General features: G+C 43.9%; 1 protein-coding gene across 1 annotated transcript in view; it reads right to left on the bottom strand.

Moving 5' to 3' along the window:
* STAB1 (stabilin 1) overlaps positions 1 to 14,166 on the bottom strand; it is a 756,575-nt gene that overhangs the window by 451,325 nt on the left and 291,084 nt on the right. The window contains exons 19-21 of the mRNA XM_086939405.1: positions 12,343 to 12,504; positions 10,723 to 10,779; positions 5,482 to 5,568 (exon numbers count right to left, since the gene is read on the bottom strand). Coding sequence (XP_086795531.1) covers positions 5,482 to 5,568; positions 10,723 to 10,779; positions 12,343 to 12,504 — 306 coding nt within the window. The remainder of the gene's footprint in view (positions 1 to 5,481; positions 5,569 to 10,722; positions 10,780 to 12,342; positions 12,505 to 14,166) is intronic.

Genomic DNA, 14,166 nt, shown 5'->3' with positions numbered 1-14,166 from the left:
CCATTGACTTGTATGGTAAACGCGGTTGCCTATAGACTCTGCACCCGTATCCTGAGGGCCTCTCCCGACCTAACCTTCGTTAGTCCAGTGTAGGCCCAGCGATTCCCTAGGCCTGTTCATTGTTGGTGACGTGGTACTTATACCACTTTCTTAATATATGGTTTGAGTGGCCACCCGGCCTATCCATAATTGTGCATCTTATTGTATGTTATACTGTGTTCTTTATTTAATGCTTGTGCTTCTGTGCTCATAAAGAGTAAAGGGGATTATTCTAGAAATAAATACATATATTTTGTAATATATAACTTGTGTGGTGTCCTTTCATTTGGTATTAAAAGGGATTGCATATGGTAAAACAGTTGGCTTCACATGCCCTCTTGAGTTTAGCCTAAGATTGCTTTGTCCACGCTACCACTAGGATAGCTGGTCTATAAGGTTGACTTACAACCAACCACCATAAGGGTCGTTTGGACTGGTGCAAGGTGCTCACTAGAATAGTGAACACCATATACCAGGCCAACTTCTCACAATGTGGTTGAACACAGGTCACTGCAGTGGACGCATTAGTCCACTGAGCCACCAGACCCGTAAGATGCAATGATCCATCACTCTTGTGGCTCATCCATCTACTGCATTTAGAATGAGGGGAACTAGGAATTTTCACGTGGAAGAGGTTCCGCTGGCTCTGCCCTTGGAAACCGTTTGCGAGCCCCTGAATCACCAAAGGATGCCGCTTAGCATCAGAAGGCCCACTGTATGTAGGATGTTGCTTCTGATGCTGTTTTTATGTCTTGTCTAGACTTATTGTCAGTTTACAATGGCCTTAGAGCCCGCCCATTGCTTCCCATTGGTTGTTTTTATTGTCACTTGTTGTGATGTTACTTACCTTTTACTGTGATAGCAGATTGTCCTTTTACAATGTTTATCTTATCTCCGTATGGAGTGTTCATGTTCCTGTGTTCTTTAGCATGTGAGGCTGACAGCACTAGATGGTTGTCAGTTGCTGCTTGATCGTCGAGGTGGTCGGATGCCAGGTTGTGCTCTGGAGTAAATCTTCTCTTCAAACTTACCAGGTGTCCTTGTGGTTTGTGTAGAACCCATCTCAACAATGTTGGCGATGATCTTGTGGCTTTGTGTTGATGGCGTTCGTGAGCACAACCTGGTAATCCTTGGATATACTTTCTCTCTTCTCCCTGCCGTTCCTGGACCGCACTGCGTCTTCGCTGTGGGCGGAGTGTTCGATGGCTCAATTGTCTTCATTTATTTGAAGGTACTGTGTAAGCTTCTATTAATTTTGGATTCAGCGCTGTCGTTGGGACCGCGCGCTGCCTCTCGAGCCCAACGTTCCAATCTCTGTCCCTCCAATCATCTGCCTTCTCACTGGAACACACTGCGAAATCCACGTTGAATTTTCAGTGCGTGTCAAACGTACACTGTGCGCAACGTCATCCACGTCATGTACTCGCCTCCATTTTGGGAGTTGTTTGACACCTTACTCTCTGATGCTTTTCATCCTGAATCCGGCAGCAGCAGTATGGTAGTGTCCTGTAACAGCGGCCCTTGTTAAATTATTTTTGCTGCATCGTTGGTGAGTCTACTTTGATCTATATATCGGGCGCATCTTATCTTCACCCCTCTGTCGTGCAGTCATAACTTCGGTGATCTGCACACCTTGCTTTGCTTTATCTATTGTCTGTTAGACTATTTTGCCATTTTTTCATTTTTATTAATCAGACTGCGTCTCTGCAAATTCGCTCTTATTTGCATGTACTCCACTTTTTGGGCAGTTGCTTTGTGACATTCGTACACACTTACCTTTCATTTCTTCAGTCATGTGTGATTCACATCCAAATGTTATTATGTCTCCCATGTTTTTACCTCTGCAATCCACCCAACAATTATTTGGGAAGGTTGGGTGGAAATGTTAGAGAACTACATCACTGCACTTGACGGTCTTAATTTTGCCCCTGCTAGAAAGAAGGCATTACTACTCAGTGCCTTAGGCAGTGAGGGTCAATGCATTTTCAAATACCTTCCAGTTGCCATGGGTCCTAATGGTCCCCCCATGGATGAGGTTTATAAAGAGGCTGTCAAAAGACTGGAAACAAGGTTTGCTAAAGAAGTCAACTTAGTTATGGGAAGATATACATTTTACTCCCAACCTCAATCTGAAGGTGAAAGCATTGGTGCATTTGTAGCCAGATTACGAACACTTTCAGTAAAGTGTCGTTTTGGGACAATGACCGACGAATTAATTCGCAAACAGCTCATTGTCCAATGTCGAGACCGAAAGATTCAGGAAAGACTTTGGGCTGCCAAAGATCCCTCGCTAAAAAAAGCTGTTGACTTGGCTAAAGTGATCGAAGAGTCCCAAAAATGTATTAAGGTGTTGGGGAGGAGAGACAAAGGTGTAACTGAAATTGCTAATGTAGAAAGCATCTGCAAAGATGAGGATGTTGAAGTTAATGTAGTTTTAAAAAAACTGCAAAGAATGTGAATGCTTTTGGTGCTATATCTAAACTCAAAAGCAGGGAGTGTTTGAGGTCGGGCAGTCAGTATCACATGGCAGATTCCAAAAAATGTTTCGCCTTAGACCAAGTGTGTAAGAAGTGTGGTCAGAAAGGGCATTATGCACACATGTGCAAACAATTTGACAGTTCTGACACATACAAATCTAAAGTTATTGTTGTACAAAAATGTTCTGATCTCAAACAACCTCTTAACAGAGTACTGGAATTAGAAGAGGCCACTGATTGCGTGCTTGGAGAAGTCAATCAAGACTTACGAAGATGGATTCAGGCTCTATGTTCACTATTATTCCTGAGTCTCTTTTTCAAACACTTTGGAAGGGTGTTACTTTATCTGACAAGGACATCAATCAAGTTGGTTATCAAGGACAGTCGACTGACATCTTGGGATTTATGTATGGTACTATTAGTTTTGGCATCAGGAGCACCCAAGGGGAAGTTTACGTTGCTAGGGATGCCCCACCAATTCTTGGCTGGATTCACCTGTACGATCGACATATTGTCATTAATCCGAGGTCCCCCAACCAAATTATGTTTAGTTGAACATGAAATCTAGATTGAACATTTTTTACAAGATGCACAGAAGGTGTTTGAGGATAGACTAGGGTGTGTGAAGGGTTATCTTCATAAGATAATACTAAAGCTTGATGCTTGTCCAGTACAACACAAGCTTAGAAATGTACCACTGTCGGTGAGGCAAGGTCTTGAAGATCTTCTGCAAGATGTGTTAATGTCTGGGGTCATTGAACCTGTTGAGGCTTCCTCGTGGATTTCTCCAGTGGTTTTAAACCTCAAATCGGATGGTCGTTTGAGATTCTGCATTGACTTAAGATCGCTCAATTGTGACATTGTCACTGATACTTTTCCTTGCCCAACATTAACGAGTTGTTACAATCTGTGGGTGGTGGTAAATACTTCTCCAAGATAGATTTGAGAAGTGCTTATCACCAAATCAAGTTACGCCCGAGTTCAAGTCACTCACTGCCTTCATCACTGCGGAGGGCACTTTCCAATTCACTCGTATGCCGTTCAGGTGAGCGTCGGCTGCGAGTGTTTTTCAGAGAATGATGTCCAACATGTTTGAGGGGTTAGTTGGGGTAGTATATTTTCAGGATGACAATATGGTTTCAGGGAAAACAGTTGAGGAACATAATGCTGTTCTAAGACAAGTATTGTGGAAGCTTGAACAGGCAGGTTTAATGGTTAATAAAGAGAAATGTGAGTTTTTAACTGAACAGGTTGAATATCTTGGCTACACCATTTCTAGTGGTGGAAAAGCTCCCAAGCGGAATTTGTTGGATGCCATAAAAAATGCTCCATGTCTCAAGGACAAAGATCAACTCAGGTCTTTTCTAGGCCTCGTAGGATATTATTCTAAATTTGTAAGGGGTTTTGCTGATATTTCTGAGCCATTGAGGAGGCTATTACACAAAGGAACTAAATATGTGTGAGATAAGGAACAACAAGAATCATTTTTAAATACCGAAAATGAGATTTGCAATCCAAGCATCTTATCTCCTTTCAATTTTGCGTGCAAATCTTACCTCACCGTCGATGCGAGTCTCACAGGTGCTGGCGTTGTGTTATCTCAAAACCAACATGAGGTGGAAAGACCAATAGCCTTTGCCTCCAGAACTCTCACGCAGGTTGAAAGGAAATATTCCGTAATTGAGCGGGAAGCTCTTGCTGCAGCGTGGGTGTTAAGTACTTTAGGGTATACTTGTGGGGCTCAAGATTTGTATTGAGGACAGATCTACCTCCAAATGTAAGGACAGCCAGGCGAGGACCCTCAACTAAACCCAGAGAAGGGAGTCTGATCTGGACTCAGTGGCCTTTAAAGCAGTCATAAGAGCAGAGTCCTCTCTCAGTCGACTCAGTGGACAGTTTTAACCTACTATTTGCATTTACTGCCATTAAGGTTTCCTGGACACTTGGTGTAATCGCCATATAACATGAATCTACAGATTATCTGCTGCATAGAAGACATAGCTCATAGCGTTCTGCTGCTCCACTCTTTGCCTTCCTAATCCCTTCTGAATCCATGCACAACCCACAAAGGGGAATATCAGCAAGTTGGCGCTATGAAATTATCGCTGCTTTTGTGTCCGTTTTCGTGCGAAAAGCAGCGATGATTTTATTGCCTTATCAGCAAAGACACGCTATCGCGTGTTTTGCTGATTTAGCGCCAGTTACAACAACGCCCAGCTTTGCATCTCTAATGAGATGCATAGCGGGCTATCCTCCCCGAAATAACTGGAGAAATGTCGCTAACTGACATTTCTCCAATTATCAAGCTGCACGCAAACAGGCAGAGCGATAAGAAAAGTAGTGCTAACCAGGGTTATCGCTACTTTCCTTACGCCTGCTTGTAATCTGACTTAGCCATGTAATCCAATGGGAGGTGGATTACATGGCTAAGAACACCCTGCTCTATCACCAAGGATTTGCCGAGCGCAGTGCGAATATCCCTGGATTTCCAGCGATAATCACACAGTTTTCCAGCTAATGCTTCGATTCCTATTGCATTGGAGATATGTGTTGCTGATTACATGCTATCTCCGCGATAGGAACCAGCATTAGACGGCGATAATTATCCTTGCACTAAGAGCGCTTAGCAATAATTATCGCCTGGCCTTGCTGATATGCCCCATAGTTGGTGCCCCAGGTATGAAACTTTGGGGACGGGGAGCAGCGCAGAGAGAGAACAAGGTAAAGATGGCCGAAACATATGGAATTAACACTCAGTGCTATCATGAACACCAGACCTTGTCTACTCTATGCACTCATTGTCTGTGGCCGCACTAGATACTCCCTTGTAATCCCACCCTCGAGGATGTCCACCGTCCTTAGTTCTACATCCTCCAGCAGATGACGGGACGCAAGTTAAGTTGCACGTCCCACATTTGTGAACCATGATGAGTTCTTTGACGGTCCAACACCCCGAGGTACTCACAGTGATCGTCTGGTTACAGTAGCGGGCACAGCCCAGTTGAATGGTCTTGTAGTCCAGTTCGATGAGGCATCCCATCTGCACCGTGCCCTGCACATTGAAGAACAAGACAGCAATCGTCATGACAACCTGGAGCGACAACAGCACTAAGAACCCCGACCCGATGAATCCATGGGCGTCCTCCATGGCAGGAGGGTTCATTGACGATACTTGAGAGCAAGACCCAGTCAAGGTTCAGGACTTCCATCAATAATATGCATGATATACATTTACATACAATGGATTGGAAGGGGGCCCTTTGCTTACTCGTTGTACAATGATACCACTTATAATCTTAGCAAGTACACAGTTATTTCAGTCAATGTCCTTGACATTTTCTGAACAATCTATATGTTGTTAAACATCAAACAAGACATAGCACATGTTGTGCAAATCACATAAAATATATTTATGAATATACAAAAGGTCTTCAGTGGAGTTTCTATGAATTTTAATCAGTCGTATTTTCAGAAATATTGTTGATTGAAGGGCGATAAAATTCCTTTCGATACATTTGAAGGCCACAAATGGAACATCTGTCTAAAAAACTCTCAAAAAAGTTTAGAGTTCCCAGATTCATCAGGCTATTCACGCTGAGGACATGTTACTCATTTCAGTTTTCACTGCTTATTGGATCTCAATGTTCCAACAGTGAATCTGTACCAATTCTTCTTACTAAGATGTTCATTTTTTCTTGGAATTGACATTCCATGAACCTGGGTAATTTAGGGGCATATTAACAAGGCGGCGATATAAAATTATCGCCGCTTTTGCGGCCGTTTTCGGCCAAAAAGCAGTGATAATTTTATTGCCTCATCAGCAAAGACATGCTATCACGTGTTTTGCTGATTTTGCTCCCTTTTCCAGCAACCCTAACTTCGCATCGCTAATGAGATGCAAAGTAGGCGTGTCTGTGGAAACAACATGGGTAAATATCGCGGAGGCAGCTTTGCGATATTGACAACGCGGGGAAGGGATTATTTTAATCACGCTAAGTATGCCTTAACGCAGGAATTTAACATCTGTTAAATTCCTGACTAAGGCATACCTAACATGGGGAGTGGATTCATGTGATACGACCACATGGTCGTATCATCAAGCATATCGCCGTTTTACATGGAACATCGCTGAAAAAACAGCGATGATCCATGGAAAAGGGCGATATTGCTGGAATATTCATCGCCATGGCGCTAAACGTTGTTAATACAACGCTAGCCTGGCGAAATATTCCAGCGATAGAAAATAATGCGGTGTACAAGGTCAGCGATAATGATCTCTGCCTGTTGCAAATATGCTCCTTAGTTCTTTCAAAAACACAGGTTCTAAGTTGTATCAAATGTTATACTTATGTTTTTTTTTTTAATTAACGCCAGCTTTAACTCACCACAGCGCTTTCACTTTTAGGATTCTGTCTTTATACTTAAAAAAAAAAAAAATGATACTTGAATAGCGCACTACTCACCCACAAGGGTCTCAAGGCACTTGTCTGAATACCGCTGTGGAACCCATCCTGGCTTTCCCTGTGAGGCGTCCACTCCTGGGCACCCCAGGGTGAAGGCCAGGCATCCTTAGCGTTGTGGGGGCCGTTGTGGAGATTAAGCAAGCTATTGCCCAGAGTTGCAGAGTGGGACTCCATGATTGGAATAGGCACCGAGGCGAGAATTATCAGGCCCGTGGAATTTTTAGCCCACGACCCGCCGAGGCGGGGAATTGAACCCTGGTCCCGGGCTAGACCTCTGCATCAGGGTCTGCCGCTCTAATCATTGAGCCACACTTGCCTCTGTTTGGGGTAAGGTTAGTGTCCCTCTGCAATCTGAGGACAACCTCACTCTTCTTGTCATGGTGACAAACCAGAAGGGCAAGTCCGAGCCACCGCTACCGCTGTGAATATAGGGCTAAAGCGATTCCAAAAAGAGGACTTTTGAAGCTGTGTCCACAGGAGACACCACAACATCTGGCCACAGTCCAGGCTCACCCTTCTTCGCTCCACCTCAAAAGCAGCTGGAAGCCTATCTCTGCGAGAAGCCTCTCGCCCATGACTGACAGGAACCCCACCCCGCTCCTTGGTCTCCAGGTTGGTGCTCGAAGAGGACCTCTTCCAACGGATCTCCCCCACACACCTTTTGTTTTGTACTCAATCCTATCCTGCATCTTTTGAAGCTTCACTGTGAACAGCCCCCCCCCTTCATAGCCAGCTCTACTGTGGCAAACCCCAACTTCCTCCCTCACAACTTTACATCCAGCACGTGTTTGTGCACCGGTCGCTCAAAACACCAGAGTGTAGGTGCAGAGAAACAGCTGTGGTAACTAGAACTACAGTTTGCACAGGGAGGAGTCACGCACAGCTGTCGATGATTGGTACCACATCTTTGTACTGTAACAATTTCAAGAAATGATTTGCTTGCGTCATAGCACGAAAGCAAGATGATTTTGAAACATAAAAAAGGCAAACATCTGCCAATGCTCTTCTACATGAATCCTTCTCGAGGTGGCAGACATTTATGGTGATTGAATATCCCTGTGTTTTTGGACTGTTTACAAAGATAGGTAGATATAAATGAAATAAGACCCCCTCAAAAATAAAGCAGTGTTTTCTGCTAGTGGCTGTCTGGATGGCTCCTACAGAAGGGGGCGGTGTCTGCTGGTTTGACTTCGTCACCACGCGCTACGGATGCCCGTCCACAGTTCATGGCAAGAGACACATATAAGATTATAAAAACAGCAGTGGAGGGCACACATTGAGTCACATTTGGGAAGAACCTGAGAAAAGGCTGAGTGCCTGCTCCACTCTTACTTAAAGACCTTGAAGTGGTCCACCCCAACCATCTGCCACAGGGCAGATCTTACCCACTAAGACTGATCCTTTATCACGCGATGCACTGGTGAGTGACAATGACGCTCAACGCCATAGCTTGGGATTAAAAGGTAACAAAGACACCTGAATCTTCTAACCAACTCCACTGAATTAACCCACTAACCATTACACCGCAAAGAGCGGAGAACCATGCCTGGCTACCTCCGACGTCCACTACACGGAATCGCCACTGCGAGACTACGAAACGGGGATGGTTTTGGGTTACACGTTTTATCTGGTTGAGAAATAGCAAAATAATGTATAATAATATATAAAAACACTAACATTTCTGTGATATCACTTTCTTTAATATAAACCACAAAGGTGGTCTGTACCTCATAAGAGCAAGAAGAAAGAAGAGAGGAAAGCTGTCGTCGGAAAGGGGCTGATTGGGGGATCTGATTGATCAGAAGCAATAGCCCTCACACACCCAGACGGGTGTCATGCTTTGAAGATCTGCCGGCAGAGTAGGGAAGCACTTTTCCGCATGGACTATTTCTTTCTCCGCAGCATAGCACAGCCCTCTGCCCAATCCTGAGGGCAAACGCTTAACTCTATTGGGGTCATTTTTTTGGTGTTTTGTACCGAGGAAGGTATGGTTGGACAATAAAGATATTTTGATTGGGTACCTACAGTAACACACATCCTGATTCCCAATCAGGTGTAGGGATAGGTTCTACATCCTGGTCCTGATGAACTAAGATCCTGTTGGACCGCGTACAGCAAGAAACGAGTTGACCCTAATTCATAATATTGAGTGAGCTTTTGAGGTTCTTAGTTCCCAGGGCAGCCACTGTTTGTTTTAACTCATGTCAAGAGGACCAATATATTAAACTTCATTAGGTACCCCTTAGACACTTATAATCACCCACTTCACCAACCTACACCCTCACAAGTAGTCTCCATCACAGAATCCTACTTTAAAGATCTCCAGCTAAGAGCCCGTTGAGGGGCCCGTCGAGCATTGCAGCGCCGGCCCGACGAGGAGCGCCCTATGACGAAGCATGACACTCATACGGGTGTGTGAGGGTTCTTGCTTCTGATCAATCGAATCTCCTGATCCAGTTGATCAGTCCCCCATCTGACCGAACGCTTTCCTCTCTTCTTTCCTGCTTTGATGAGGAACGGCACAGCTTTGTAGTTTACGTTACATGTCAGGAACACGTGTGTTGCTGTTTGTCTCTCCGTATTCTCCTTGACGACTTCCTTTAAAACATGCTTCAGCGTTATGACCGTGAGTGTGTTTGATCCAGTTTGATCCTGGAGGTAGTGCGGGAGATACCCCTGACACAATCTCCTGAACATGAAAATGTCTTTTTAGGCATTAGATGTAAATAGTGATCACTAAGGGACACAGCCTTTGAGAGATCTCATGTCCCATAAGTCTTCATGTATGAGGTGGGGGTATCTCCGAAAAGGCCCTAGTAAAACATTATGTTTTATGTCAACTAAAGATCATTTGGCAAACGTGTGAGTCAGGAAACGTCTTAGAGCGGCACCCCCCACACGCCAGCAAGCGAAGCCCTAACATGCCTTGAAACCATCACCTTGAGCCTGTTCATTGAGCCGAGACCACATTGGAGCTGCTCAATCAGGAAAAAGGATTCTGGTTGTATATTTCTGTTTCTCACAATTACATGCAAACCGTGTTTGAGCTACTTTCCCTCCAGAGGGATAAAGCAAGGGTCACTGGGGGGCCCTTCAGTGTTTGTCACTGAAAACATCCATTACAACGCAGTCATTACATCGCAATGCCTTTACAACGCAACTTTTACAGTGCAAGGGCCTTTACATCGAATACCATTACAACACAGTCATTACAACGCATGCCATTACAACGCATGTCATCACAACGCATTATAAGGTAAGTAATGGAGAATTTTAAGTTTTAGAGAGGGTATGTGTTTTGGGGTAGTTGGGAATAGTAATTTTTACCCTCACACTATCCCTTTTCCCAGTGTTGCACTCACTGGAGTGGGAATAGTAGTTTGTACCGCTACATATCCAACACTTTCCCTACTGTTGCACTAAAAGTATTAAGCATTGTAATGGTATGCGTTGTAATGGAATGCGGTGTGTTTGGAATGTGTTGTAATGGTAGTTTTTAAAAATGCGTTGTAATGGTATACATTGTAAAATAATGCAATGTATTGGTAATTGCGATGTAAAAACTGCGTTGTAAAAGTATGCATTGTAAATGTTTGTGCTGTAACGTCATATATTCGTTTGTCACACCAGTGAAGGCAGGCCTTTCGGAAGGTTGGAGACCAGGTGCAGCTCTCAATTCTTATGACATTTAGGGATAAACTGAGCCACACTAACATGTTAGGAAACACTTAAAAAAGATTTACCAGGTCAGTGCTGTTTGCAGGACATGCTGCCGGCGAGTCACAGTGTGAACAGGGGCCCTGGAAGAGAAGGAAACATTACATGTATGTTAAAGTACACGTATCATGCAAGTTTGGGTCATTCCCTCATAAACCCGGGTTGCTGATGAGGAATGGTTGACTCGTCCACCAGATCCTACGCGAACCTCAGCGTATGCACCCCCCTACGTCATACTGTGAACTGGAATGCTTGGATCAGTCTGACACTCACACTGCACCCCTCATCCACGGTGCACCTCTTCAATGACTTTGCACACCTGCGACCAACCTGCAACCCCAACCTTCTCCCAATCTGAGCAGCTTCACAGTTTTGGGCTTCCCCCCTTTGACTGGTTCTTGAAAAATCTAACCATTCTGGTTGCCCATTTACACGCGTCTTCATTCTTCTGTAAACTGAGAAAAATTCTAACTTTTTGGGCCTGATACACAGAACTAACTTAAGACAAAATCCTAAACTACTTTCTACTTTTGGTATTCACAGAAGATAGGATTTTGTCTTAAGACAAGGTTAAGACAGACTTAAGACAAACTTAAGACAAAATCCTAACTTCTGTGAATACCAAAAGTAGTAAGTTTAGGATTTTGTCTTAAGTTAGTTCTGTGAATCGGGCCCTAAGACTCTCGGTATTCACAGAAGGCATTTAGGAGTCCTAAAGTTAGGACTCCTAACTTCTGTGAATACCGAAATTAGTAAGTGCCTTCTGTGAATACCAAAATGGTAGTAGGTTTAGGATTTTGTCTTAAGTTAGTTCTGTGAATCGGGCCCTTTGTGTTTTGTTCTGGTATGGATTGCTGTTTTATACCCTATTTAATTTTGATTGGGCCCAGAATAACACCAAACAATATATTACAAAATGCAACCTAGCTCTAAAACGTGACATACCACACCAAAACACATTACAAACCACAATCGAACATTAAAGATCACCAAACACACCACAGCCTAAAGCAGCACAATACAACAGGACAGAATGCCACATATGACAGGTGAATGCCATTTAAAACACAGCAATCTTGAATTAAACTTCATAAGGTAACACAGTCAAACACATGGCAACATAACACATACACATCTCAGCAAACCACACCTATACAAAATCACTTTATGAACTAAATGGGACAGGAAATATGCTCTAGAGAATACTAAAACATTAGCAAATGGGACATCTTAACTAATATAACTCAGAATTAATACCCACAGGGACTCAGAACATGGCGTAAACTAACTACCATATTACTGACTGTGATCCAGCACCAAGCACCATGATCACACATTAAACAAGATACGTCACTGCCATGCAACCCGCACATTAACAAAGCTCTCCCTCCCTCAAGCAGCCACTGAAGTGAGTTGTAGATAGACCTGCAGCCTTATGGACTACACCATATTGACTTCGCGACACTTTGTCAATTCGCGCGTACTTTGTGGAGTAGATTTTCCACGGTCGCTCAACATCTACTGACTTTGATATGTTCATAGTCCATATTGTGCAGCTAACATAAGACCAGGCCATATAACAACCTTGTTATCATGGATTCCCCCAGAGGACAGGAGCTGTGAAGTAGTGTGCAAGGGTAACTCACTATAACCAACTGATGCACGACCTCAGGGCAGCGGTGTGGCAAGATGGGCAGGATGGACGAAGGAATCAGGACCCCATCCAAGGCATGGATGATCCCATTGGATGCCACAATATCACGCAATTGACCAATCACGGCTCCAGACTCACCCAGCAGGATCTGGCCCTGAAATAAATGGCAAAAAATGAGACAAGCCTTGGACGCAGTGTCCATAAAACATCTGGCCTTTCCTTTCAAAGTACAAACCGGTGCCAGGGCAGTGACCAAGCCTTCTATTTGTAAGCCCAGGGATGAAACTACTGGCCACGTGCCAAGGCGAGGTCATGCCTCACCACCCAGGTGTTCATTCTAAAAATCCACAGATGGAAACTAGTCCATGCCATGACACGACCATGGTTCTCAGCCTGGGTCATCCGCTTTACAAACCTGTGCGTTTGCAGTTGTGTTTCATGGTTCAGTTTTCAATCTGCAGGTACCAAAGGTTTGAAAATAACCAATGCCCAAGAGATATACAGAGACCTCAAGTGTCACTCATTATGAGTGGAGAAGTGTGGCTCAATGGTTAGAGCTTAGGAAACAAAAAGGGTCTTGACTCCTAAACTCAGCAAGGCTGAGCCAATATAAACTATAACAAACAATACACTTGCCAGTGCTGAGAAACTTATTTTTCACAAACTGTTGAAATATGTCGTATACATGACAATGGCATGAACACTCGCTTTATGAATTGCAGCTTTTTTATTTTCCTTTTTGCTTTTTACCTGTTATTTTAGTTCTGCATCATTTTTGATTTTGTGCATGGGAATACAAAACATTCTATGTACATTTATATACAAACATAAAATACAGATACACAAACAATTAGGTATGTACAATGAGTCCTCAACTTACATACAACTCATTCTTGGCCATCCATTCATACAACACATACACACTGGTCCCAGTGTCAAAATAAACTTTTTGTTCAACAAATGAATAGTCCGTTCTTTAACCTATCTGACACTCAATTGTATCAATTATAAGGGAAGCAAAAAAGTCTTTATACGAGTTCCCCAAGGGTTTTCAGAGAAATCAGGGAAATGACCTGGGACCTAGTCGGTCGACGCGTTTCGAGCCCTGTGACTGGCAGGTTCTCCTCAGGACCAAACAATAACTACAAGGAAAAGGAAAACACTCATGATTTTAATGTTCTAAGGGATCAACACCTTGTTCGCAACCTAACCACCAACAGCCTACCTCTAGCGTTGGGTCATGGCTCCAACAGGCAATTGTATTCCAAAATGCAAGAAGTGGGTTGGGGGGAGTGCTGGAACAAGTGGGAAAAACAAACTATAAGTGCACTGCATTTAGACACACACACTCATCATATTGTGATTCATTCGTGGGTGTGTGTATACGCCTACCTGGGCAATAAGTTTCTCAGCACTGGCAAGTGTATTGTTTGTTATAATCAATGGTTAGAGCGGCAGACCTTGATGCAGAGCGCTGGCCAGGGACCAGGGTTCGATTCCTGCCTCGGCGGGATCAGGCTTAAATTCCTCTGACTGGATATTCTCGCCTCAGTGCCGATTCTAAGCATGGGCCCCACGCTGCAACTCTGGGCAATAGCTTGCTTAGTCTCCACAACGGCCCCCAATACACAAAGGATGCCTGGTTTCACCATGGGATGCCCAGGAGTGGACACTTCACAGGGAAAGCCAGGAGGCGTTCCCTTGTGGTAGGAGTACAAGTGCCGGGATGCTTACGGGTTACTGTTCGCGCTATACAAATACAACACATTTACATTTACACATTTACATGAGTGAGACTCACACATTTGAAGGTCCG

This window comes from Lissotriton vulgaris, chromosome 9 (assembly GCF_964263255.1).
Source record: "Lissotriton vulgaris chromosome 9, aLisVul1.2, whole genome shotgun sequence".
Taxonomy (NCBI): domain Eukaryota; kingdom Metazoa; phylum Chordata; class Amphibia; order Caudata; family Salamandridae; genus Lissotriton; species Lissotriton vulgaris.
Note: the sequence above shows the minus strand (reverse complement) of the source record. Positions and strands in the feature narration are given on the sequence as shown.